The sequence below is a fragment of the Oncorhynchus masou genome, chromosome 31 (assembly GCF_036934945.1).
Source record: "Oncorhynchus masou masou isolate Uvic2021 chromosome 31, UVic_Omas_1.1, whole genome shotgun sequence".
Taxonomy (NCBI): Eukaryota; Metazoa; Chordata; class Actinopteri; order Salmoniformes; family Salmonidae; genus Oncorhynchus; species Oncorhynchus masou.
Window position 1 is genome coordinate 81,680,431 of NC_088242.1, and position 26,295 is coordinate 81,706,725.

The following is a 26,295-nucleotide window of genomic DNA, read 5'->3' on the forward strand; positions in this document are numbered from 1 at the left end:
ATATCAAAGCAATCTTTAAAAGTATATATCATAGTGCCACAAAAACCCATTGTCCATTGCTATCCTATTTTAGCAGATATTGCTTTGCTCTGCTTGTCAGTTTTGGGCTTAGCAATGGTGCTCAGAACCAGGGCAGACAGCTGTGTTGTTTTTCCTAAACATCGTGCTGCTACATCTGCATTGCTTGCTGTTTGGGATTTTAGGCTGGGTTTCTGTATAGCACTTTGTGACATCTGATGATGTAAAAAGGGCTTCATAAATACATTTGATGGATTGTTTTGTGAGATAAACAACATGCCATGGCAGCCAAGCCTGAACACATCTAGGCTCACACTGCCTCTGAAATGCTGCATCCACAGAATAACAATCAACATCTAACAGAGAGCCCACTGCCATGGCACAGCAATATCTGCTGCAGTCAATGAACCTCTGTGGAAGCACTGTTCCAGCCAGCACTATGAGAAGGCAGGTGCCATCCGACCATCAAAATATGCACTTACAGCGCCCCCCTCTGTCTGATTGTAATATTAGCGCAGCTTTACTTTAATTAAATAATATGTTGACCTCATCTGCATTACATAGGCTACCATTATTTGAGGTTGCACATACACACATACTAGACAAGTTTACATGTGCACGTGTTTTTGGCATTCCTTACTCTTCTCTCACATAATTTGAATTATTAGTAATGGTTTGAGGCCCTGAGTGAATAATGGGACATTGTAAACCGGAGAAAAAGAGAGAGATAGAGAGAGATGGTGGTGGCCTGCACATCTGTCATCCAGTTGGGTGGAAAGGATGGCTTTTTGCTTAGAGAGAATATGAGGAGGCGGTGAGGCAGTCAGCGCTGGGTGGAAAACTGTGGTAACGAACAGGAAGCCGCAGAGCGTATGTGTGTAGGAGGTAAGGCAGAGGATAGCAGCACTCATGTTGGCCTGTTAGCTCTGGTATTTATAGCCTGGCTGTGGTTGGCACCAATATGCTCCTTGGTCTTGTCTAGTGCAAGAACAGCAACATCAGAGGGGCTGCAAAACTGTAAATCTGATCAGACCGGTCTGGTGTATAGGAATTTGAATGGCAAACCTTTGGTTTGTATCGTTAATGTAGCCTATGTACAGTAGTTTTGGTTTATCAGAAAACATCCCAATTCAGACACCAGAGCAGCGAATTTGGGAGTAGAGTGGCCATTTGCTGCCATTGAAAACGATGCAGATATCCTATATTGGGTTAATAATCTTTGCACGAACTCGGAAACTGTCAGTCCAAATCTTTCACCAAGTGTATTCGGAATATCATGAGATAATATCACACATGAAAATACAGTATACCTAGCCTACCCACACTTGTTTTATTTTATTTGGCCTCCCCTGTACACTACATGACGCTTTACCGCCGTCAGGTGGACTGCGCAAAAACTACTCGCCGCATGCACTCCGTTCTTATTTTACCTCCATGATGCGCACGCCCCTTTTGCCATTTATTCATGACTCACGCAGATGCTCATATATTGGAGCCATTTTGACATATTTCTCAGACGACGCCAAACCACACAAAGGTAAATGTTTACTCACTCAATTCTAATCATTACCGGGTAAATGTACCACAATGCCTTTTAATTTCCTATGGAAAATAATTGTCTTTGACCATTTACTTTCTAATCAACGTTCGCTTTGCAATTTGGCAAGCAAACGTGTTCACGACGATTAAGGAATTGAAGCGATTATAACGTTAACGAGCTAGCGTTAGCCATCATTATTTCTTAGGCCCCCGTCCTCGTGTGTAACTTCACTCGGTATGTAACGTTATTCTATTTCCAATGCCAATGTTTACTTGTTTTTTCACGTTATTTGCCGTAACAACTGGATGGTATTTCAAAGCCAAATTCGGTCCAGTAACTTGCTAACAGCGTCGTTGGTAGTTACCTACAAAATGGCCGCCCGCTAATGCACGTTTCATTAGCTAACATTAACCGTTAACTAACTAAAGTAACTAGATATATTTTGGACGTCGGCGTGGCAACATGTTATTTTACTGCCGCTGTTTAGGTAACGTAAACGAATTACCAGATAATACGCTAGCTGACGTTGCAGGATAGGCCAAGTCGGGGCCAGGTCGTGTTTACTGTGTGGACTGAAATGGCTAATGGGACTGGTTTATCGTTCACCTGCTAACGCTTAGCTGGGTTGTTAACTATCCTTTGTGTGCTGCCTGTTTTTTGGCTAGCGCTTTTCTAGCTAACCTCAGCTCAAGGTTATGGTGGGTACTTGCCTGTTTGGTTAGTCACCATGGTTGAGCATTTTACCACTGTTTCCCAGGTAACTTAGCTAACGTTAGTAAATTGGCCTACTAAATTATAGCGAGTGTATGACGTTAGGTAACGTTATTGCACGGGTTAAAACACGGCTGCTGCACGCATTTAAACTATTGGTGGAAGAAAATTGCGTTATCGCCTAAAATGTATGGCTCCATAGCAATGAGCGCTTCTGGTGCCATCCGTATGTGAAATTGTTTTTCTCAGTTTTTCTTTCAGTTCTCAAAACAGTGAATGTCTTCTAAACAATGTGTGTGTGTAGGCCAGGCTCTTATTTTTTTCTCTCTAGATAAAGATGTCTGACGAAGGAAAGCTTTTTGTTGGAGGATTGTGTTTTGACACAGATGAAACTTCACTGGAAGAGGCGTTTTCCAAGTATGGCAACATTGCTAAAGGTATGTTGCCTCTCCAGGACCCGGTTAACAGTTTGGCAATGATGCTTGTGGTGCCTCAAGTAGGTTTTGGCCATATGGGTGGTTGGTAAAAAAAATAAAATGTTTTTATCCCCCATACACAGTTGATGTTGTACGAGACAGAGAGACTCGGAGGTCCAGGGGTTTTGGCTTTGTGACTTTTGAAAACCCTGAAGATGCCAAAGATGCAATGGCTGCAATGAATGGCAAGGTGAGGGGATTCTTTCCACAGACACATGCAGATCTTCGACGAATATAAACCACTGGTATTAACTTACCCCCACCCCCCTTCAGTCTGTTGATGGCAGGATGATCCGTGTGGATGAAGCTGGCAAGTCGGGAGGAAGATCTGACCGTGGTGGTGGTGGTGGCTTCAGGGGGGGTTCTGGTGGCTTCAGGGGGGGTTCTGGTGGCTTCAGAGGAGGCAGAGGAAGAGGTGGGCATGGTTATTTAAGAGATGTTAAGGGCTGGCATTGCGAAGTGGTTCGCTTCCGTTTGCTCTGTCACACCCCTCTTTTTTTTTTTTTGACCTTGCTCCACAAACTGAAGGGCCTTTGACTGAAATGCTCTTATTTTTGCCATAGGTGGCGGCTATGGTGGTGGTGACAGAAGCTATGGTGGTGACAGAAGCTATGGTGGTGACAGAAGCTATGGTGGGGAAAGAAGCTATGGAGGTGACAGAAGTTACGGTGGTGGGGGAGACAGAAGTTACGGTGGTAGCTACAGGAGTGGTGGAGGATACTCCTCTGGGGGTGGCAGCGGAGGTTACAGAGAGGCCAGGTAAGACTTAATTTAATGGTTTTATTTTTCTCTAAAGTGCTGACCTGAGTGATCAGTCAGCTGGGTTTAGTAACATTAATAGGCTTTTAGCTTCAGAAGTTGTTTTTCTAGGGTAATCATGTACTTTTCCTTGGTTTCCGTTAACCAGCGTTCATATGTGCACATTTTTAGGAGTGGTGGTGAAAGTGGTTATGGTGGCCGCTCTGGGGGATCCTACAGAGACAGCTATGACAGCTATGGTAAGTTTGATGTAGCCTAGTTGCCATGAACTCACTGTTGGTATGGACTAGAAATGTTTAGTACGGACTGGACATGATTGCATAGACTCCCAGAATGGCCCTTTTAAGACTTTTGTTGCTCAGTATCCGAAAGCCTGTGCCCTCTTGGATTAGCATGTTAAAATACCCAGGCCCGCTCAAAAATCCAGCTCTGCCACCCACACAGAAGCAGAAAGACATTTCAATATTTTTTTTTCCACTGAGTCAGTTTTCTTTTGAAGAGGCATAAGTTCACGTCCAATGCCCCTTGCCCTGATGCTTTACTGTTTCAATGAGAACTGTGGCACAAAATATGAATAGGTTCTAGTCTACTGTGTGAGAAATGTCCGAATGCTGCAGTGCCTTTACACTTGTGGCTTCTTCTTGTCCTCAGCTACACACGAGTAAAAACAAAAACAAACTTCCTGATTGCAAGATCGTCCCTTCGCTGGCTGTTTTTTAAAAGATGCGCTCTTCGAAGACACTTTTTCTTCTGTTTGTGGTATCTGGTTCTAGTGTTTTCTTTAACAAACTTGGCAGTATCTTTAGTTTTTTGTGTTGTGTTCTACAGGATCTGTCATGGCAGTAATTGAAATCCTGTAGCGTTTAATTACTGTAAGCCTTGACGCTCACTAAGGATCTTAATACCTCAAGTTCAGTATGCCCTCCTGGTGGTGCAGGAAGAGTGGACACTGGGAGAATCAAATTTGATAATTAATGGCTTTATTTGCAATGAAACCTGTTTCCACCGTTGACTCGTAATCTGTTCAACACAGCCTGATAGCTTCTAAGACAAATTCAGTCTTGCCCATGTTCCTGCTCAATCGGAAGACTCAAATATCAGTAGTAACATGTTTCCATTTAAGCTTATTTTAACTGGCGTTGTGAATTCTGGACTTTAAAAAAAAAATCTGTGAAATTTACACTAGAAGCTTGACAAGCTGTGATGTGCTCCTTCAGTTCTGTAATGCATTCCTTTAGTGTAACAAGGTAGGAATGCTAAGTGAGAGCATGGTTTCCAGCTGACCACCTTGATATTGCTAAAGATTTGTAAATACTCAGTATCCAAAGAGTGAATGACTTACTGGCAAAATAACTTAATTTCATTGAAAGGTATACTAGGTGTTTGCAGCCTTCTGCAGTTGGCCTAAGGTACTTTGCTCTTCTCAAACGTGCATAATATGATGGACTCAACATTCACGATCACTCAATGTTACTACAAGGATATGTGCTCTGTTCTGTGTGCAAACACCCAATTTTTTTTTTTTTTTTTTTGTATATCCTGGCTTCATGAAGCCTATTAAACAATCCGTTGAAAATGCTCTGATTTCTTGTGCCTTCAAAGACCTTAAGCCTGTTCACACTAAGCCAGCTGAATGTTATGCAATGCGAGTCTGGTAGGGAGTGATGTTGAGAAATAAAAGCATAGTCTCTGCTGGAAAGGGTATTCTGAAAGGTGGGATCTCATTTTGGAAGGGTGGCTGACTTAATACTCAGAGGATGCTAAAAGATCTAACCTGAAGCTAGTCATTGTGTGGGGCCTGGGTGTGTTGCAAGCAGAATAGAAATGAAATGTCGTGCTGGCACTGGTTCTTTTATAATGCTTCATTGCGCCCAAGAGCTCTACTATCGTTTTGGAACTCAACAAAGTCCTTGGAGAATGAAGTGTTGTGCCTACCGACACGTGAATCCGCTCTGGTGAATGCTGCTCTCTTGGCTAGTTCATAAGTGGAAATAGGCCAGTAATGTGAGGTAAAGACTTTTGCTCTCCTGTTCGCATCCCTCAAAGTTCTCATTTTGATGTCCATCTTAACTGCCTTCAACTTTACCCAACTGCCGCTGTCACTTCCTCAGGCCCTAGCCGTTACTGTTCCGAACCCTGAGTTGCATGAGTACGTTCAGTAGCGTATCCTGTTTTGTGTTTTTTAGAATTTTCACCCTGTCCCCGTAGACCATTGGGACTACTAGACTCTGAAATGACCATTGACCTTTTGAAAATTCCATAAGTTGTCATGGCTCAAGTATCCCTAGTGTAAAACAAGATCCTCCCAGTTTTGATCTGTGAAACTACAAGTATTGTTCTCCCAGTGATTGCAAAATATGTCTTCATCTTAAAGGTAGACTCAGCAAAATGACGTTGTCACAAGCAGAAGTGCAGACATTGATTGGGACGCAATAGACTTGGTCACACTCTGTGCACAGGTTCGCTTCACAGCGTTTTAGCCAGGGCACCAAAACAGCAAAGTTGAGCCTTGTGCTTCAAGCGTTTAGTAGTTGTGGAAATTGGCCCACTATGCTGTTCACTTTCTGCATCTACGTCATATTGCTGAGTCTACCTCAATTCTAGACAGCTATCACCTTTCCACTTTTGCTTGTCAAGTTTATCACTATGTAATTTGTTTTGTATAAACATCTTAACATTCAATCGACTTCGATAGGATTAACACTGTCTAATGCTAGAAGTTGATGCTGTTTAGCACATCTGTAGTTCATGTTGATAATGATAAACAAATGCATGTCATATTGTTGCCCTCAAAAGCTGTACTCAACTAATTACAGTCTTGTTACTCGATCAGGTTAAACTAAGCGTTGGATGTGAAAGCCTGCTTTAACACGAGGTTGTGGACTTCGACGCTGACTGTTTCGTTCCAGTGCTTCCTTGGAGGTGGGTATTCTCTGACCAGTACTGAATGCCTTCGAGCTGAAGTCATGGGCCTTGTTTGCGTTCCCCTTAAATGACAGTCACTGATCTGACACATTTATTGTTGAAGGCAGTGTTGTGAAACCCTGCTTTTCTGTCCTTTAGTCAGATGAGATCAGGTGTCACTCACGGAAGGGTTCATATTTGCAGTATACAACCAGTGCATGTTTTAAATTGGCTTGTAATAAGGCTATGGTTCCACTCAGATACATGAACACTGAAATCTTATACGACCTACATTGTCTGTTTGTCCAAAGATACAAGTCAACTTTTGGCTGTGTTCAGAAGAGTTGCATCAAAGGACAAGCAGGTTTTTTTGCTCAATCCCTGTGTGTATGACCGTGTGAGAACTCCCTACAGAATATGCTTACACCAATCCAATGCTTTTAAGTGTGGGGAGAAGTACACACTTGGTAAGAATTGGGGATGCATGCTGTTGATCTGACTAACAGTAGCGTATGGTGCAACTAACTTGAGTTTACATTTCTAGCAGTGCACTCCTGTCATTTTACTGTATTCCTTCTGACTAATTCTAACTTTATTCCAGGTTCACCACAGGATGGTTTGCCCTGAAACAGCTCCTTGGAAAATCGTCACCAGGAGATATCTAAGACTGAACTGGAGATTTTCTGCTGAACTGGACTTGTTGTTTAGTCAGTCAAGACCTGCCTTGGAATGGGAGTGCATATCTGAACCAGATTTTATATATCCATGACGTTTACCAAACGGATTGTCATTCTGGCCTGCCAATGCAGTACCTGTATTACAAGTATACATTTTGTATTTTTTTGGTGAAGTACTCAAACGAACGTCTTGGAAATTGAATGAATTAAATATTTTTTTTCAAATTGGTTGTCTCTTGCACATTTTATGGGATGTTCTTGTAATGTCTTATTTTATTTAACCAGGTAGGCAAGTTGAGAACAAGTTCTCTTGTAGTACAGTACACATATTTCTGATGTTAAATAGACTTTCTATTCAGGGCTACTCATTGACTCTGTGGATGTATTGTGACCCAAAGATGGGCCGAATGCATAGGCAGTTGGCTGTAGTTGACCCTCCAACGTAACAAATTTACTTTTTTTTTTTTAATCAATCTGAAATGCTATTCCTGAGCTGTGGAGGGTTTTCTCTGCTTAATATTCATAAGCTGGGCGTAACTGCAAGGGACGCATCAATACATATACCGGGAGGCCTCGCATCTCATTCATTCCCATCTGCTGCAGGTCGGTCGGAAGATATTCTGTTTTATCGGAGGTAAGCGATTGTAATAACCTTTTCCATAAATGTTTGTGTTCGTAAACGTATTTTATTTAATTCGTGACAGGCGCTACCAAGATTGTGGCAGGCTAAATGAGTGTGACATCACCCGAGGAGGAGTCTGAAGGTGGCTCAAGATGCAGCTAACTAGCGAGCAAGTAGCCAACGATAACATGATAGTAAATTGTGTTCGATGTCCGAATTAATGGACAATTATATTGTGGTGTGCGGAACAGACCAATGTTCTTACATTTGTCATAATGCCGATGCCCACATTTTGCTATACAAGCGAGCGTGCTCAGAAACGTTAGTCGATGCAATGACGCAGTGATAGCTGGCTAGTCAGGGGCCATTAGCACTCATAAATGGCGCCGTTGTGGTTGTTGGACAATGCTGAACAAAGGGAGTTTCGCATCTCGGCCTGGGACATGAGGGGGCGGGGAAGACTATGTCGCTTACTGATTTGTACTAAAAACGGAACTGAATCGCACGCACTTATCTGCTTGTGGAGCGAGGACCGCTTTTTGTTGCGAAAACGCAAATTTCATTGGCTAGGTACGGTGAACTTGCTAGCTACGGTAGCGTTATATTGGGAAAGAGAGGACGAGAAGGCAGCGCTAGCTACCGGGGGGGGGGGGGGTCTTGGGCCTTGATGAGCTAAGCCCCCCCATACGCATTTGTTCTTCAATCGCTGGCACTTGACTGGTTTTTATCAAACTTGCTAGGTTACCTTCATGTTGGTAATACAACATACTTGGCATTGGGTAAAAATACAAATCAGAATCTAGCCAAACAACTTAAAAATAATTTTGTTATTGCGTGTGTAAGTGCACCATTGCAAGAATAGAACAGAGGTTTGCATCCAATAATAACCCCCTATCCAGTGGCGTAGGCACTGCCAGGCCCACCTAATCAGATTTAGCTAAAAAAAAAAAAAAACTTATATATATATACACACTCAGAACTTCCCCGTTGGCCCATCCACCAACGAATTCCAGCCCTGCTGCTAACAGTTCATTGCAAATAAATCATTGCACCCATAATAAACATGTTATTTCTTCCCTTCTGCAGTGGTGAAAAGGAAGGATGTCTGACGAAGGGAAGCTTTTTGTGGGTGGCCTCAGCTTTGACACTAATGAACAGTCATTAGAAGATGTATTCTCCAAATATGGGCAAATATCTGAAGGTAAGCAACTAACTGTTGGATATTGGGTGCAATGCAAAAAAAAAAAATATATATATAGAAATATATATATAGAAATATATATATATATATAAATAAATAAAAAAGATGTATCTGGTGGTCCACTATTTGAACATGCTTTGAATGATACACTTCTTGCAAGGTTGCCTTGTGTCTCTATAGTCTTTAAATAAAATGTCTCTGTCTAGTTGTTGTAATTAAAGACAGAGAAACTCAGAGGTCCAGGGGCTTTGGTTTCGTCACCTTCGAGAACCCAGATGAGGCAAAGGATGCTATGCTGGCCATGAACGGCAAGGTGACAATTAAACCTCAACTCCGCCCTGAAACACAACTCTGTCGACTGTGCAACAACAATATTAATGGTGTATTCTTTATATCCCCAACCCTTTCTGTGTCAGTCTCTTGATGGCAGACAGATCCGTGTCGACCAGGCGGGCAAATCTGGCGGTGGTGGCAGGTCCGGAGGTGGATTCCGAGGGGGCTCTTCAGGCGGCAGAGGAGGTGGAGGAGGATACTTCCGTGGAGGCAGAGGTGGTGGTGGTGGAAGAGGTGGGCGTGGCTTCTCACGAGGCAAGTTTGTTGTTTTCTATCCTACAGCATCCTGACCTTGAGTGTCCCTCCCTCGTTTGCCTTGGAGTGACTGACACCCCAGTCCCAACCCTACAAAGATGTCCTCACACCTGCGCTAGCCTGGGATTCTGTGGCTTGCAGAACTAACCAGAAGTAGTCAGTGCGTATGCGTGCACCCCGCACTCTGACCCCCCCCCCCCTATCCCTCATCCTTAATAACCACTCCTACGTTCCCATGTCTTTTTGTTTTGCAGTGAGTGTTGCTGTTGTCTAGTAGCTGTAGAGGTTTGATTGAGACATCTGTTGGGCTACTGATAGTATGTCCAAACTGAAGAGTGGTGTTCAATATTCTCTTAACACATTTAACCATAAGATGAGTGTATGGCTGCTTTTAGCATTCCTTTGAGTCAGCTGTTAACCACAAGTTATATTACAGGTGGTGGAGACCGGGGATATGGTGGTGGACGTTACGACAGCAGAAGTGGAGGCTCATACGGATCAGAAAGAGGCTACTACAACAAAGACAGGTGAATAGTGATATACCACCTCAGCTACATAAAGTCACATTTGCATTTACATAGCTACTATATGTTAGCAATTGATAGAATTTAGGAAGACAAAGGAAAGGTGAAGAGTATAGATCCTATAGGTAAATCACAATGCATTTTCAGGAGCTATGTGCCCATTTTGACAGTAGGCAAGCACTTTTAGGAAGACCATTTTGAATTTGATGTTACTCAACTTGCTTTTGCTCGTCCAATTCTTGTTTACTGATGGACATTTCTTCTTCTGTCCACAGAGCACAAGGAGGAGGATATGGAGATCGTTCAGGAGGTTCGTACAGAGACAGCTACGATAGCTATGGTGAGGCTTCTTATAAGCTTACACAAGTGTAGGGAGTCAGGATAGGCAGCCAATCTGGTGCCTGGACAGCAACATCCCTGAAAGCTACCATAGATTTGGAATCGGCCAATCAACACCAGAGCCGAGGCAGGTTCTTGCCCTGTATAGCAGCTGGATGGGCTCCTCTCGGACTGGGTTTGCCCTCTATGATCTTGGACCAACTGATGGATGAAAAGATCAGTGAAATTAGTAATTTTCTCAATGTATGAGGCCTTTAGTCATGTGTAATGGAGAAATGGGTACCCTATTCCCATTCTTTCCTGACCATATTGAGAAATACACCTTCCCAAGTTACACTTTTGGTGTTTCACAATATGTGGTACATAATTCATCTTCAAGAATAAAGAGTTGCAAATGAACCTAGTGGTGGACACTGGGTATTTCTTACAAACAAATGCCCTACCAGGTTAGTATTGGAAAATGGGAGTCATTTGGTGTTAAAGGTATGTGGTATAGGAAAGACTCAATATACAACATCCATTCCTTTAGGGAGCATCTGTGGAAGAGGGTCTGCAGATGGGCCTGAGTGTACTTGTGTTTCCCTCCTTGTTGGAGAACCTGGGACCTCGTCATTAACCACTGGGCTTTCTCTTCTCTGAACAGGCGGTGCTGTTGTCAGTGGCGCACAGTGAGGCTGACTCCTGTAGTTGAAATATGTTGAAGGCCCAGTTTAGCACTGCAGAAAGCCAAGGTAGGCTGACCTCGGTCTGCAACTGTCTTGGCGCGAGCTGTCCTACAGGGGCCATAGCATTAGCCCTCTACTTCCTGCTTTTCTTGTCATAAGCTTTTTCTCTCTGTCTTGTAGCAACTTTTTTGTAGAGGTGTATTTTCCTTTGCTTCTTTGCCTTGCAGTACAAGGATCTGCACACACACACACAATGGAGCCAGTCACCTTTCTTGTTGACGTAATTTGCATATAGTAGTAGCAGGATTGCCTTGTCTGTCTGCTCTGTAGTTTTGTTATTTAAAGTTTTCTATCCATGGAATAAGCCGACGTAAAATTGCTTTCATCGAGCGGAGGTTGACTACGCTTGCTAAATAGAAACAAAAAGGTTCTCAATCAGCTGGCCTGCCTTCAGATAGAGTATTTGTCACAGAAAATGTAATTCACTCCAGCATAATTTGCTACCACTTCTAAGTATCTTCAAAAGGAATTAACGTTCAGTAGCAGCAGGGCCGCTTTCGAGAGATGAGCCCCCTTCCATCCACAGAATCAAGGTAACCTGTGTGTGTCTTTCCAACTTCTCTGCAGGTGACGAGGGTGGCTGGTAGGACAGTGGCGTCCGGATGCCTGTCGTCTGGGCACGGCCCCTCACCCCGAACCAGCGGCCCCATCCCGATGACGGCGGGCCTGGCCTGGTCCTAGCCCAGCGCCTGCTGCTCCGCGACACTTTAAATCTTCTTCTGAAACCCACCATGTAGATAAGAGCAGTCCTGGATAAGTGCGGGGAGGGCTGGCTTGCACTCCGAGCCGCCCACCACCGGTCTGTTCCAAGTTTTTGTTTTTTACTTTCTGATCCTCCTTATTTGTTATTGAAAACCGCAGAGAATGAAATTTTAATTTACAGTTTTTGTGGGGAGCTCGAAAGAGCAAGGCTCATGTGCTGTAGGCCTTTGCCTCACTTTGGGCTGTGCACAACCTGAAAGACAGGGAATGTGTCTTGGATAGAGAATGGTAATGCTGTTGTAGTTTCAAAGCTCTGCTCTGTAACAAAGTATGAAAATGCTTGCACTTATTTTGGTTGATTTGATTGTGACTGCTTTGCCATCCATTAATGGTGATGAGTCTGAATGAGGGAAATGTACACAAATGTCTGAAACCTTCCATCACCACCATGTTTGCACTGTTCTACCTGACAGAGGGAGGGATGGTGGAGACGTTCTCTAAACGTTCTCTAGTCCACTGGGCTTTTTAGGATCGCTGTGGGTTCTGGTAAATGAAGAGGGCTTACTCAATTGTTTTCTGGATCACTGATCTGTTGTTTGACTGACCTATATGGCAGGTTCTTGTCTAATTTATTTTGGTTTCTACTGAGAACGTTTTTTATTTTATTAGCTATACATTTTGAATAAGGAACTGTCACATGACAGTTGAGTACACAGCGGTGAATTAATGTGAAGCGGGCCAGTTCTTAAAGGTAACTACTACTTATGAGCTCTTTTCAACAAACCTACTTTTTATGAGGGTACAAATGGAGTGATTTCACAACTGTTCTCGTCATAGCATCAGATTGGTTTTATATTTGATTTTTCTTTAAGCATTCTGTATCTTCATGGTTGTATTTTTCCTAAATAAAAAACCTTTACAAATCTCTGGTGCTGGTTTTGATATAGGCCACATTATAGGCATATTATTTTCTCATTTGTATGTGTTTCAAAAAGAGGTGACTTGATAGATATACATTTATGAGATTATATTGAAAGTCCTATCTGGGTAGAAATTAGATGATATTGTCTGAGGTACACTCACACCTGCTAATTAATATAAAAGTCATGCTGGCTATTGGAACAGCCCCGAATGAGATTATTTTCTGGAAAGTCTGGTAATAAGTTGTGCATGAAACTACAGCTATAGGGTTTATAGGCCATGCCAGTATAAAACAATTCCAGCAGGGGCTGACTTCTATTCTGTAAAAAATACAATGCATGTGTAGACAAACTAAGGAGTATCCCGTCTACCTGTGGTCCGATCAAACCAATGACTCGCCAGTATTCAACAGATCTAGAGGACTGACATGCCAGGGTTCTAATATAATGGCTCAATATGATGTAGGTTAGGTAGGGAGGGATGCTTTGCTATCATGCTGCATTAAACAATGGAACTACATACATTAAAAACGCCAATTCATTACAGCCGGAAGTGACTTTTCATAGCAGTTTAGGAGAGCATTTTCTCTAACCCTTTTCCTAAACTTAACCTAATTATCCTAACCTTCACCTAATTATCCTAAGCAGTTTTTAGGGAATCTCATATTTGATTTGATTTCATCTCATATTTGTTTTCATCTTTATTTGTCACAATATTAGTAATCTCAATAGTAGTCATCATGAGACATTCTTTCCTGTTGCCCTCAAAATCCATTCCAGACTGTTTTAATGTATTTTACATGGACAGTATGTTATCCAGATGTGCACAAGGGGGCAGTCTTGTCTCAAAGATCTTTGGTGTGTTCAATGTATTTTACTATATATTTTCAATTTACTGCTCAATGAAATGAACCATTTACCAGATATATGATTGTTGCCTTACTGGTGAAGGGACAACTTGATAAAAGCGCATCTTATCCGTTTGCTCGGATATTCACAAAATAAATGTGTCCAATAACATCACCCTACTCTACTGTTTAATCCCACAGTAAATCATTTAAGATTTAAAACTGCTGCAGCACAGAACAGGATTTGAAAGCATTGTTTGACAGATGGAAATTCAGAGGTTTCAATTGTTACTGCATGTAGGGGCATATAAGGCTAATTTACTGCAATTCTACACGTTTTTCCATGCTCTGTAACAAAGTATGTCTCATTTATGATTAATGTCTGATATAAAAACACTAAACAAAGAGCTGCAGTTAATATCAGAATTGGTAGCAAGGTACAAGTTAGTTCTAAATATTTCAAAAACAAAGTATTGTATTTGGGACAAATCATTGATAAAATATTGTAATGAATAATGTGAAAATTGAGCAAGTTGAGGTGACTTAACTGCTTGGAGTAACCCTGGATTGTAAACTGTCATGGTCAAAACATGTTAATACAGCATGTGGCTAAAATGGGGAGAAGTCTGTCCATAACAAAGCACTGCTCTGCCTTAACAACACAGGTCCTACTGGCCCTAGTTTTGTCGCACCTGGACTACTGTTCAGTAATGTGGTCAGGTGCCACAAAGAGGGACTTAAGAAAATTGCAATTGGCTCAGAACAGGGCAGCACGGCTGGCCCTTAAATGTACACGGAGAGTTAACATGAATGAATAATATGCATATCAATCTCTCCTGGCTCAAAGTGGAGGAGAGATTGACTTCATCACTACTTGTTTTTGTAAGTAGTGTTGACAAGCTGAATGCACCGAGCTGTCTGTTTAAACTACTAGCACACAGCTCTGACACACATGCTTACCCCACAAGACATGTCACCTGAGGTCTCTTCACAGTCTTAAAGTACAGAACAAACTATGGGAGGCGCACAGTACTACATAGAGCCATGACTACATGGAACTCTATTCCACATCAGGTAAATGATGCAAGCAAGTAGAATCAGATTTTTTTTTTTAAAGAGGAAAATACACCTTTTGGAACAGCAGGTATCGTGAAGAGATACACAGGTACAGACACGCATACGCACACAAACACTAGCACATGCACTCTACACACATGTACGTTGTAATATTGTTGTATGGTGGTATTATACCTTTTATATTGATGTAGTGGTGTAATAATGTTATATGAAGTACCGTTTTATCTTTTGTTTTGTGTGATGTAAGTGCCTTAATGTGTTTGGACCCCAGGAAGAGTAGCTGCTGCCTTGGCAACAGCTAATGGGGATCCCTAATAAATACAAATTCAAAAATGTGATATCTGTGTGAGAGTGACTAACAAATCAATGGGGGCCTCTAGAGGTCAGGGCCCCTTTTTTCTTCTTTTTTTTCTCACCTTTATTTAACCAGGTAGGCTAGTTGAGAACAAGTTCTCATTTGCAACTGCGACCTGGCCAAGATAAAGCATAGCAGTGTGAACAGACAACACAGAGTTACACATTGAGTAAACAATAAACAAGACAATAACACAGTAGAAAAAAAAGGTCTATTTACATTGTGTGCAAAAGGCATGAGGAGGTAGGCAATTAATTACAATTTTGCAGATTAACACTGGAGTGATAAATGATCAGATGGTCATGTACAGGTAGAGATATTGATGTGCAAAAGAGCAGAAAAGTAAATAAATAAAAACAGTATGGAGATGAGGTAGGTATAATTGGGTGGGCTATTTACCGATAAGACTATGTACAGCTGCAGCGATCGGTTAGCTGCTCAGATAGCAGATGTTTGAAGTTGGTGAGGGAGATAAAAGTCGCGAAACTTCAGCGATTTCTGCAATTCGTTCCAGTCACAGGCAGCAGAAAACTGGAACGAAAGGCGGCCAAATGAGGTGTTGGCTTTAGGGATGATCAGTGAGATACACCTGCTGGGTACATGCCCTACGTGCCCGGTCGGTAATTTGGTGATGATTAGGCCATCTACAAGGTTTAGATAGCTGGCTAGACTACCTTACCTAGCAATATAAATTGTTTAGCTAGCATAGGTTAATTGAATGACTGTCAGTGACTGAGATAAAAAAAAAACTGCTGATGCACAACCAAATTTCGAAATGGCACCTTGTGTATTCTACTTTTCAAACTCTCATCAGTAAGTTGAGAACTCCACTGGGGGGAGTATTAGGAAGAGGTGGCTCCGGACAAAGACATTAACTCGCACTGGTAAATCAATCAGAAAGCATGATAAGCACATTAGGATTCTTCACAGTATCATTGTCATGTTCTAGGCACCTGGTTGACCAAATTAACAAACTGTTTCTGGTCAGTGACATATCAATTCTTCATGGTGTCATTGATCTAGTCCAGAAAGTCAGGGATGCGCATGTAGATGTTGTTTCTAGTCTTGGTAGACACCACCCCATAGGCCACACCATTACAGACTAATGGACCACCAGAGTCTCCCTGGAAGTAACACACATAGACCACAATACCGAACAAATGAAAAGGTTGCCTGGCGACTCAAAGTGAATTCTTCCGCTGCTCTATGTTCACTACATACTTCGGTCTGAGACTTCCATAGTTGAAGTCGTTTGTGGTGACATCAAAATTATGAATGTTGTACAAAACAAAGTCATCAGCGATTTGTTTCTTAATCAGTGGCAAGTTTTTTTTCTTTCATGTTCTCTCTTCTGAGGAGCCACAGATACAATCTCGAGTGTACGATGCTTTTAATTTGGCATCCTGCCACTGATCTCTGCACGATGTGACTGACTGAGTCCTAATGGGTCTGTCAAAGTTAGAGGAGCTTTATTGGCAGAAATGTTCCCATCCCCTCTGATGTACATCTGATACCTTGGAATATGAACACCATATGGTTTGCAGATCACAATGATTCGAGCAGAACACCAAAACATCCACACAGGCTGATATAATTGATGTTCTTCAGGCTCAAGACAACCTCTTTCTCTTCTAAGCATGGCATGATGCTTCAGACTGGGTCATGTCTGTATTTCAGATACGGGCTGTGGTTAGGTTTTTTCAATGCCAAAGTATCATTCTTCGTCTGACTCCTATAATCCTTCAAGAAAAATGTTCCCTTTTGTTTGGGTTCCCTGGTACATGTGGTATATAGAGTATGTGACAGTGGAGGCTCCTCAGGGGAGAAAGGCGAGGACCATCCTCTTCTGTGAATTGTAGAAAAATGTAAATAGTGAAACATTTAAAAAGTTATCCTTTTTAGATAAAACTATACTAAATAAACGCAGCAAAAAAAGAAAAGTCCCCTTTTCAGGACCCTGTATTTCAAAGATAATTCGTAAAAATCCAAATAACTTCACAGATCTTAATTGTAAAGGATTTAAACACTGTTTCCCATGCTTGTTCAATGAACCATAAAAAATTAATGAACATGCACCTGTGGAACGGTGGCTAAGACACTAACAGCTTACTGTCACGCTCGTCAAAATGATTGGACCAAGGCACAGCGTGCGTAGAGGACTGCAGATGTGGCCAGGGCAATAAATTGCAATGTCCATACTGTGAAACTCCTAAGACAGAGCTACAGGGAGACAGGATGAACAGCTGATCGTCCTCGCAGTGGCAGACCACGTGTAACAACACCTGCACAGGATCGGTACATCCGAACATCACATCTGCGGGACAGGTACAGGATGGCAACAACAACTGCCTCAGTTACACCAGGAACGCACAATCCCTCCATCAGTGCTCAGACTGTCCGCAATAGGCTGATAGAGGCTGGACTGTTGTAAGGCAGGTCATCACCAGACAACACCAGCAACAAAGTCGTCTATGGGCACAAACCCACTGTCGCTGGGCCAGATTGGACTGGCAAAAAGTGCTCTTCTCTGACAAGTCGCGGTTTTGTCTCACCAGGGGTGATGGTCGGATTCGAGTTTATCGTCGAAGGAATGAGCGTTACACTGAGGCATGTACTCTGGAGCGGGATCGATTTGGAGGTGGAGGGTCCGTCATGGTCTGGGGCGGTGTGTCACAGCATCATCGGACTGAGCTTGGTGTTATCTCAACAATGTGTGTTACAGGGTAGAAATCCTCCTCCCTCATGTGGTACACTTCCTGCAGGCTCATCCTGACATGTCCCTCCAGAATGACAATTCCACCAGCCATACTGCTCGTTCTGTGTGTGATTTCCTGCAAGATAAGAATGTCAGTGTTCTGCCATGGCCAGCGAAGAGCCCGGATCTCAATCCCATTGAACACATCTGGGACCTGTTGGATTGGAGGATGAGGAAGGGCCATTCCCCCCAGAAATGTCCGAGAACTTGCAGGTGCCTTGGTGGAAGAATGGGGTAACATCTCACAGCAAGAACTGGCAAATCTGGTGCTGACCATGAGGAGGAGATGCACTGCAGTACTTAATGCAGCTGGTGACCACACCAGATAGTGACTGTTACTTTTGATTTTGACCCCCTCCCCTTTTATTCAGGGACACATTATTCCATTTATGTTAGTCACATGTCTGTGGAACTTGTTCAGTTTATGTCTCAGTTGTTGAATCTTGTTATATTCATACAAATACTTACGCATGTTAAGTTTGCTGAAAATAAACGCAGTTGACAGTGAGAGGACGTTTCTTTTTTTGCTGAGTTTATATTCACGTCTCCAAAGAATTTAATAAAACACACTGTTTCACAATGGTCACAGTAGCCTCAACAGCACTTTGCATGGTAGCACCATGGTGTAGCCGGAGGACAGCTAGTTTCCGTCCTCCTCTGGGTACATTGACTTCAATACAAAACCTACGAGGCTCGTGGTTCTCACCCCCTTCCATAGACTTAATTATGGCAACGTCCTTCAAGGATGTCCTTCAACCTATCAGAGCTTTTGCAGAATGAAGTGACATGTTGTCCGCATAATCAAAGAATCAGAGAATCTCGTACTGAAAGCATAAGCTCCAGCTAGCTAGCACTTCACTGTATAAAATATGGTGAGTAGTTGATTCAGAGAGAAAAATACAATAGTTGAACAGTTTAACAAATGAATTTCTTCAAAAATGAAGGAGAAGCGAGAGAGAGTGCTAGCTATATTTTGTATTTCTTTCACGTTCACTTACTTAGTTGGTGAATGCAGCTAGCTAGTTTAGCCTACTCAAACACAGAGAGTGATGTTGTTAGTTAGCTGACTATGGCTATCCAAAACTCCAAGTCAAGGTAAGCTTTTGGTTTTATTAATTTATTGCCACCTGGGCCCGCTGTTGTAACTGCTAAACTCCTTTCTCTCTGTACTGCATGATAGTAGTGTGTTTACTAATGCGTTAGTTCTAGTAGCTATGTTGACTGTGACATTATAATATGGTGACAACGACATAGGCTGTGTGTAGCGGTTAGCGGTTATAATATGAATGTTTGGATAATGTGTCTGAAGTCCACAAGCGAAGGGAAAAGGTGAGAAGAGGAGCGCGAGAACAAATTATACAGTGATCAAAGGGATCATGCTGAATTGTATGTATCTGTCGATTCGGTTGAAAAATGTTTCTTAAACAGAAGAAAACGGAAGAAAACGGCGATAAACATACCTCAATTTGTCCAATAAAAACTCCCGTTTGCAACTGTTGGACTAATGATTACACCCTAGATCAGCTAGATGCAGGCCAGTGTGTAAAAGGCGGTATTGAATGTTTCAATATTTGTCACCTTGATTACTACAATTTCTCAACCTGTGGACCTACGCTGTAAACATTCATTCATAGGCTAGGTTGTAGTAAGCTATCGATGTTACAGTGAACTAGGTGAATGGAATATGAATGACAGTCATCCAATATGATGTAATAGAAATAAGGCCACGCTCATTAACAAAAAAAATTGTCTTCTCTCATCTTAAACTGCACCAATTGCCACTGTTATGTGATGCTGGCCGTTCAGTCATTTTGACTAGTCAGTCATGATGGGTGCATTCAGAATAGACAGTTGAAATTGAAGGGGTGCTACTGATGGAGTTTCATTGTGGTTTATCTGCTGTTTGCCCTACGGGAAGACTATCCAATTAGACTTCATGAAGCATTTTATTCAATGGAAATAAACAGCATTCCCGACCATGGCCTCACAGTCAGAGCGCATGCCCGTGTCTCTGCATGGAGATAGAGGAGAACCAGCTGAAGCAGGTTTTCTATTTATAGCCAGCACATTACTAACAACATTAGCTCATCATATTAAGTATCTCTGATTACTGATCCAATCCCTCCTGGGTTCATGCCAATTGTGTGCTGTGATTATGTACTGCTTAAGTCTCAATTGTTCTCAGAATTACAGTGTTGTAGTGCTGGAGAGCTTTAGAAGTACATTCAATCGGGGAAGAGAACACTCCATAGAGGAAAATAAACAGACTGAGGTCCCAAAAATGTTCCATCAGTCTCTATTCAATAAGCCACAATTTCTCAGTCTTCTGCTGCCAATGTTTTTGAATTATATGGTGAAAATAACCGATTTGGATCCAGTTAAGAGTTTTCATCTCTAAAGTTGGGTTACCATGGCAGGCAGGGCTATCAGATGAGATGCCAGGATCTAAATCAAAAGTCTGTCAGGGTGCAGGGAGTCCATCAATGAGGTAGCTAGATGTCTGGGAGACTGTGTTGAGTTGATGTTCTCGTGAACAATGTCTTATATCATCATTGAAAATCCTCCTGTTTAGTTTTACAGACTACACACAGCATGACATGCCTTTGGCAAATGTGATGTTTTTGTTTTCCTTAACTACCCAATAACAGCTTTGCACAATCTTGGCATTCTCTCAACCAGCTCCATAAGGAATGCTTTTCCAACAGTCTTGAAGGAGTTCCCACATATGCTGAGCACTTGTTGGCTGCTTTTCCTTCACTCTGCGGTCCAACTCATCCCAAATCATCTCAATTGGGTGGAGGTCAGGTGATTGTGGAGGCCAGGTCATCTGATGCAGCACTCCATCACTTTCCTTCTTGCTCTAATAGCCCTTACACAGCCTGGAGGTGTGTCGGGTTATTCTCCTGTTGAAAAACAAATTATAGTCCCACTAAGCCCAAACCATGTGGGATGGCGTATCACTGCAGAATGCTGTGGTAGCCGTGCTGGTTAAGTATGCCTTGAATTCTAAATAAATAACTGACAGTGTCACCAGCAAAGCACCCCCACAACATCACACCTCCTCTTCCATGCTTCACGGTGGGAACCACACATGCGGAGATCATCCGTTCCCCTACTCTGCGTATCACAACGACATGGTGGGTGGAACCAAAAATTTCAAATTTGGACTCCAGACCAAAGGACAGATTTCCACCGGTCTAATGTCCATCACTCATGTTCCTTGGCCCAAGCAAGTCTCTTCTTATTATTGGTGTCCTTTAGTAGTATTTTTTTTGCAGCAATTCGACCATGAAGGCCTGATTCACAGAGTCTGCTCTGAACAGTTGATGTTGAGATGTGTCTGTTACTTGAACTCTGTGAAGCATTTATTTGGGCTGCAATTTCTGAGGCTGAACACTAAATACAATAAGGCACAAAAGAAACAACCAAAACAGCTCCGTCTGGTGCAAAACACACTAAACAGAAAATATCTACCCACAAAACCCATGTGGGAAAGAGCTACCTAAGTATGGTTCTCAATCAGAGAACAGCTGTCCCTGATTGAGAACCACACCCGGCCAAACAACACAGAAATCAAAAACATAGAAAATGAACATAGAATGCCCTCCCTAGTCACACCCTGGCCAAACCAAAATAGAAAATAAAAAGCCTCTCTATGGCCAGGGCGTGACACTCCCAGACAAACGAAACAACTTCTTGCTCACTTTGAGTACAATACAGTGCCACCGACATGGCCCACTACCAAAACCTGCGGGGCTCCTTCACTGCAGCCAATGTGAGTAAAACATTTAAACGTGTTAACCCAGGCAAGGCTGCCGGCCCAGACGGCATCCTTGGCCATGTCCTCAGAGCATGCGCAGACCAGATGGCTGGTGTGTTTACGGACATCAATCCTTATCCCAGTCTGCTGTTCCCACATGCTTCAAGAGGGCCACCATTGTTCCTGTTCCCAAGAAAGCTAAGGTAACTGAGCTAAATGACTATCACCCCGTTGCACTCACTTCCATCATCATGAAGTGCTTTGAGAGACTAATAGGTCCCAATAGGTCCACAGACGACGCAACCACACTGCACAAGGCCCTAACCCATCTGGACAAGAGGAATACCTATGTAAGAATGCTGTTCATCGACTATAGCTCAGCATTTAACATCATAGTACCCTCCAAACTCGTCATTAAGCTCGAGACCCTGGGTCTCGACCCCGCCCTGTTCAACTGGGTCCTGGACTTCCAGATGGGCCGCCCCCAGGTGATGAGGGTAGGAAACATCTCCACCCCACTGATCCTCAACACTGGTGCCCCACAAGGGTGCGTTCTCAGCCCTGTCCTGTACTCCCTGTTCACCCATGACTTCGTGGCCATGCACGCCTCCAACTTAATCATCAAGTTTGCAGACGACACTACAGTGGTAGGCTTGATTACCAACAACGACGAGATGGCCTACAGGGAGGAGGTGAGGGCCCTCGGAGTGTGGTGTCAGGTAAATAATCTCACACTCAATGTCAACAAAACAAAGCAGATGATCGTGGAAACAACAGAGGGAGCAGCCCCCTATCCACATCGACGGGACAGTAGTGGAGAAGGTGGAAAGCTTTAAGTTCCTCGGCATACACATCACGGACAAACTGAAATGGTCCACCCACAGAGACAGTGTGGTGAAGAAGGTGCTCTTTTTATTTTTTTTAAATTTCACCTTTATTTAACCAGGTAGCCAAGTTGAGAACAAGTTCTCATTTACAATTGCGACCTGGCCAAGATAAAGCAAAGCAGTTTGACACATACAACAACACAGAGTTACACATGGAGTAAAACAAACATACAGTCAATAGTACAGTAGAAAAAAGTCTATATACGATGTGAGCAAATGAGTTGAAATAAGGGAGGTAAAGGCAAAAAAGTAAATACAATATAGCAAGTAAAACACTGGAATGGTAGATTTGCAGTGGAAGAATGTGCAGAGTAGAGATAGAAATAATGGGTGCAAAGGAGCAAAATAAATAAATAAAATAAAATAAATACAGTAGGGAAAGAGGTAGTTGTTTGGCTAAATTATAGATGGGCTATGTACAGGTGCAGTAATCTGTGAGCTGCTCTGACTGCTGGTGCTTAAAGAGATAAGTGTTTCCAGTTTCAGAGATTTTTGTAGTTCGTTCCAGTCATTGGCAGCAGAGAACTGGAAGGAGAGGCGGCCAAAGATATAATTGGTTTTGGGGGTGACCAGAAAGCTATATCTGCTGGAGTGCGTGCTACAGGTGGGTGATGCTATGGTGACCAGCGAGCTGAGATAGGGGGGACTTTACCTAGCAGGGTCTTGTAGATGACATGGAGCCAGTGGGTTTGGCGACGAGTATGAAGCGAGGGCCAGCCAACGAGAGCGTACAGGTCGCAATGGTGGGTAGTATATGGGGCTTTGGTGACAAAACGGATGGCACTGTGATAGACTGCATCCAATTTGTTGAGTAGGGTATTGCAGGCTATTTTGTAAATGACATCGCCAAAGTCGAGGATTGGTAGGATGGTCAGTTTTACAAGGGTATGTTTGGCAGCATAAGTGAAGGATGCTTTGTTGCGAAATATGAAGCCAATTCTAGATTTAACTTTGGATTGGAGATGTTTGATGTGGGTCTGGAAGGAGAGTTTACAGTCAAACCAGACACCTAGGTATTTGTAGTTGTCCACGTATTCTAAGTCAGAGCCGTCCAGAGTAGTGATGTTGGACAGGCGGGAGGGTGCAGTCAGCGATCGGTTGAAGAGCATGCATTTAGTTTTACTTGTATTTAAGAGCAATTGGAGGCCACGGAAGGAGAGTTGTATGGCATTGAAGCTCGTCTGGAGGTTAGTTAGCACAGTGTCCAAAGAAGGACCAGAAGTATACAGAATGGTGTCGTCTGCGTAGAGGTGGATCAGAGACTCACCAGCAGCAAGAGCGACATCATTGATGTATACAGAGAAGAGAGTCGGTCCAGGAATTGAACCCTGTGGCACCCCATAGAGACTGCCAGAGGTCCGGACAACAGACCCTCCGATTTGATACACTGAACTCTATCAGAGAAGTAGTTGGTGAACCAGGTGAGGCAATAATTTCAGAAACCAAGGCTGTTGAGTCTGCCGATGAGGATGTGGTGATTGACAGAGTCGAAAGCCTTGGCCTGATCAATGAATATGGCTGCACAGTAATGTTTCTTATCGATGGCGGTTAAGATATCGTTTAGGACCTTGAGGTGCTGAGGTGCACCCATGACCAGCTCTAAAACCAGATTGCATAGCAGAGAGGGTATGGTGAGATTCGAAACGTTAGGTAATCTGTTTGTTGACTTGGCTTTCGAAGACCTTAGAAAGGCAAGGTAGGATAGATATAGGTCTGTAGCAGTTTGGGTCAAGAGTGTCCCCCCCTTTGAAGAGGGGGATGACCGCAGCTGCTTTCCAATCTCTGGGAATCTCAGACAACACGAAAGAGAGGTTGAAACAGGCTAGTAATAGGGGTGGCAACAATTTTGGCAGATAATTTTAGAAAGAAAGGGTCCAGATTGTCTAGCCTGGCTGATTTGTAGGGGTCCAGATTTTGCAGCTCTATCAAAACATCAGCTGACTGGATTTGGGAGAAGGAGAAATGGGGAAGGCTTGGGTGAGTTGCTGTGGAGGGTGCAGTGCTGTTGACCGGGGTAGGGGTAGCCAGGTGGAAAGCATGGCCAGCCGTAGAGAAATGCTTATTGAAATTCTCAATTATAGTGGATTTATCAGTGGTGACAGTGTTTCCTATCTTCAGTGCATTGGGCAGCTGAGAGGAGGTGTTCTTATTCTCCATGGACTTTACAGTGTTCCAGAATATTTTAGAGTTTTTGTTGCAGGAAGCAAATTTCTGCTTGAAAAAGCTTGCCTTTTCTAACTGGCTGTGTATATTGGTTTCTAGCTTCCCTGAAAAGCTGCATATCACGGGGGCTGTTCGATGCAAATGCAGAACTCCATAGGATGTTTTTGTGTTGGTTAAGGGCAGTCAGGTCTGGGGGGAACAAAGGGCCATATCTGTTCCTGGTTCTAAATTTCTTGAATGGGGCATCCTTATTTAAGATGGTTTGGAAGGCATTTAAAAAAAATAACCAGGCATCCTCTACTGACGGGATGAGATCAATATCCTTCCAGGGTACCCCGGCCAGGTCGATTAGAAAGGCCTGCTCGCTGAAGTGTTTCACGGAGCGTTTGACAGTGATGAGTGGAGGTCGTTTGACCACTGACCCATTACGGATGCAGGCAATGAAGCAGTGATCACTGAAATCTTGGTTGAAGACAGCAGTGGTGTATTTAGAGGGCAAGTTGGTTAGGATGATATCTATGATGGTGCCCATGTTTACGGCTTTGGGGAGGTACCTGGTGGGTTCACTGATAATTTGTGTGAGATTGTGGGCATCAAGCTTAGATTGTAGGATGGCTGGGGTGTTAAGCATGTTCCAGTTTAGGTCGCCTAGCAGCACGAGCTCTGAAGATAGATGGGGGGCAATCAGTTCACATATGGTGTCCAGAGCACAGCTGGGGGCAGAGGGCGTTCTATAGCAGGCAGCAACGGTGAGAGACTTGTTTTTAGAGAGGTGGATTTCTAAAAGTAGAAGTTCAAATTGTTTGGGTACAGACCTGGATAGTAGGACAGAACTCTGCAGGCTATCTTTGCAGTAGATTGCAACACTGCCCCCTTTGGCAGTTCTATCTTGTCTGAAAATGTTGTAGTTAGGGATGAAGATTTCAGAATTTTTGGTGGTCTTCCTAAGCCAGGATTCAGACACAGCTAGAACATCTGGGTTGGCAGAGTGTGCTAAAGCAGTGAATAAAACAAACTTAGGGAGGAGGCTTCTAATGTTAACATGCATGAAACCAAGGCTATTATGGTTACAGAAGTCATCAAAAGAGAGCGCCTGGGGAATAGGAGTGGAGCTAGGCACTGCAGGGCCTGGACTCACCTCTACATCACCAGAGGAAAAGAGGAGGAGTAGGATAAGGGTACGGCTAAAAGCAATGAGAATTGGTCGTCTAGAACATCTGGAACAGAGAGTAAAAGGAGGTTTCTGGGGGCGATGAAATAGCTTCAAGGTATAATGTACAGACAAAGGTATGGTAGGATGTGAATACAGCGGAGGAAACCTAGGTATTGAGTGATGATGAGAGAGATATTGTCTCTAGAAACATCATTGAAACCAGGAGATGTCATCGCATGTGTGGGTGGTGGAACTAATAGGTTGGATAAGGTATAGTGAGCAGGACTAGAGGCTCTATAGTGAAATAAGCCAGTAAACACTAACCAGAACAGCAATTGACAAGGCATATTGACAATAAGGAGAGGCATGCTTAGTCGAGTGATCAAAAGGGTCCAGTGAGTAGTGAGGTTGGTTGGGGTCACGGCGATTCAGACAGCTAGCCGGCCATCGGTAGCAAGCCAGCATAGGATGGAGGTCTGTTTTTAGCCACCTCGTGCGTTTCCGTCGGTAGGATTAGTGGGGTTCCGTGTGGTAGAGGGGATCAATCCAATTCGCCAAAAAATAGATATAGTTATAGAGGCCCAAGAAAAA

General features: G+C 43.1%; 2 protein-coding genes across 10 annotated transcripts; both read left to right on the plus strand.

The window, feature by feature from the left end:
* Positions 1-1,457: 1,457 nt before the first annotated feature.
* On the plus strand, positions 1,458-7,310 carry LOC135524549 (cold-inducible RNA-binding protein B-like). Of its 3 annotated transcripts, XR_010452984.1 has the most exons (8): positions 1,458-1,555; positions 2,574-2,706; positions 2,829-2,935; positions 3,019-3,160; positions 3,309-3,504; positions 3,676-3,743; positions 6,338-6,426; positions 7,010-7,310. XR_010452984.1 is itself a non-coding variant. In XM_064952174.1 (7 exons), exons 2-7 carry the CDS (start codon positions 2,607-2,609, stop codon positions 4,167-4,169), a joined length of 627 nt encoding a protein of 208 aa, XP_064808246.1. In that variant the 5' UTR covers positions 1,458-1,555; positions 2,574-2,606; the 3' UTR covers positions 4,170-5,082. The 3 variants fall into 3 exon arrangements, 2 of the variants coding, with proteins under 2 accessions (XP_064808246.1, XP_064808245.1); XM_064952174.1 differs by lacking the exons at positions 6,338-6,426; positions 7,010-7,310 and adding an exon at positions 4,156-5,082; XM_064952173.1 differs by lacking the exons at positions 6,338-6,426; positions 7,010-7,310 and having other exon boundaries at positions 3,676-4,149.
* Positions 7,311-7,610: 300 nt separating this feature from the next.
* On the plus strand, positions 7,611-11,768 carry LOC135524550 (cold-inducible RNA-binding protein B-like). Of its 7 annotated transcripts, none has more exons than XR_010452985.1 (8): positions 7,611-7,719; positions 8,794-8,908; positions 9,115-9,221; positions 9,325-9,496; positions 9,933-10,023; positions 10,296-10,360; positions 11,003-11,090; positions 11,652-11,768. XR_010452985.1 is itself a non-coding variant. In XM_064952175.1 (7 exons), the coding sequence occupies exons 2-7, from the start codon at positions 8,809-8,811 to the stop codon at positions 11,669-11,671; spliced, it is 555 nt and encodes a 184-aa protein (XP_064808247.1). In that variant the 5' UTR covers positions 7,611-7,719; positions 8,794-8,808; the 3' UTR covers positions 11,672-11,762. The 7 variants fall into 7 exon arrangements, 3 of the variants coding, with proteins under 3 accessions (XP_064808247.1, XP_064808248.1, XP_064808249.1); XR_010452988.1 differs by having other exon boundaries at positions 10,296-10,330; XR_010452987.1 differs by having other exon boundaries at positions 9,325-9,475.
* Positions 11,769-26,295: the final 14,527 nt, after the last annotated feature.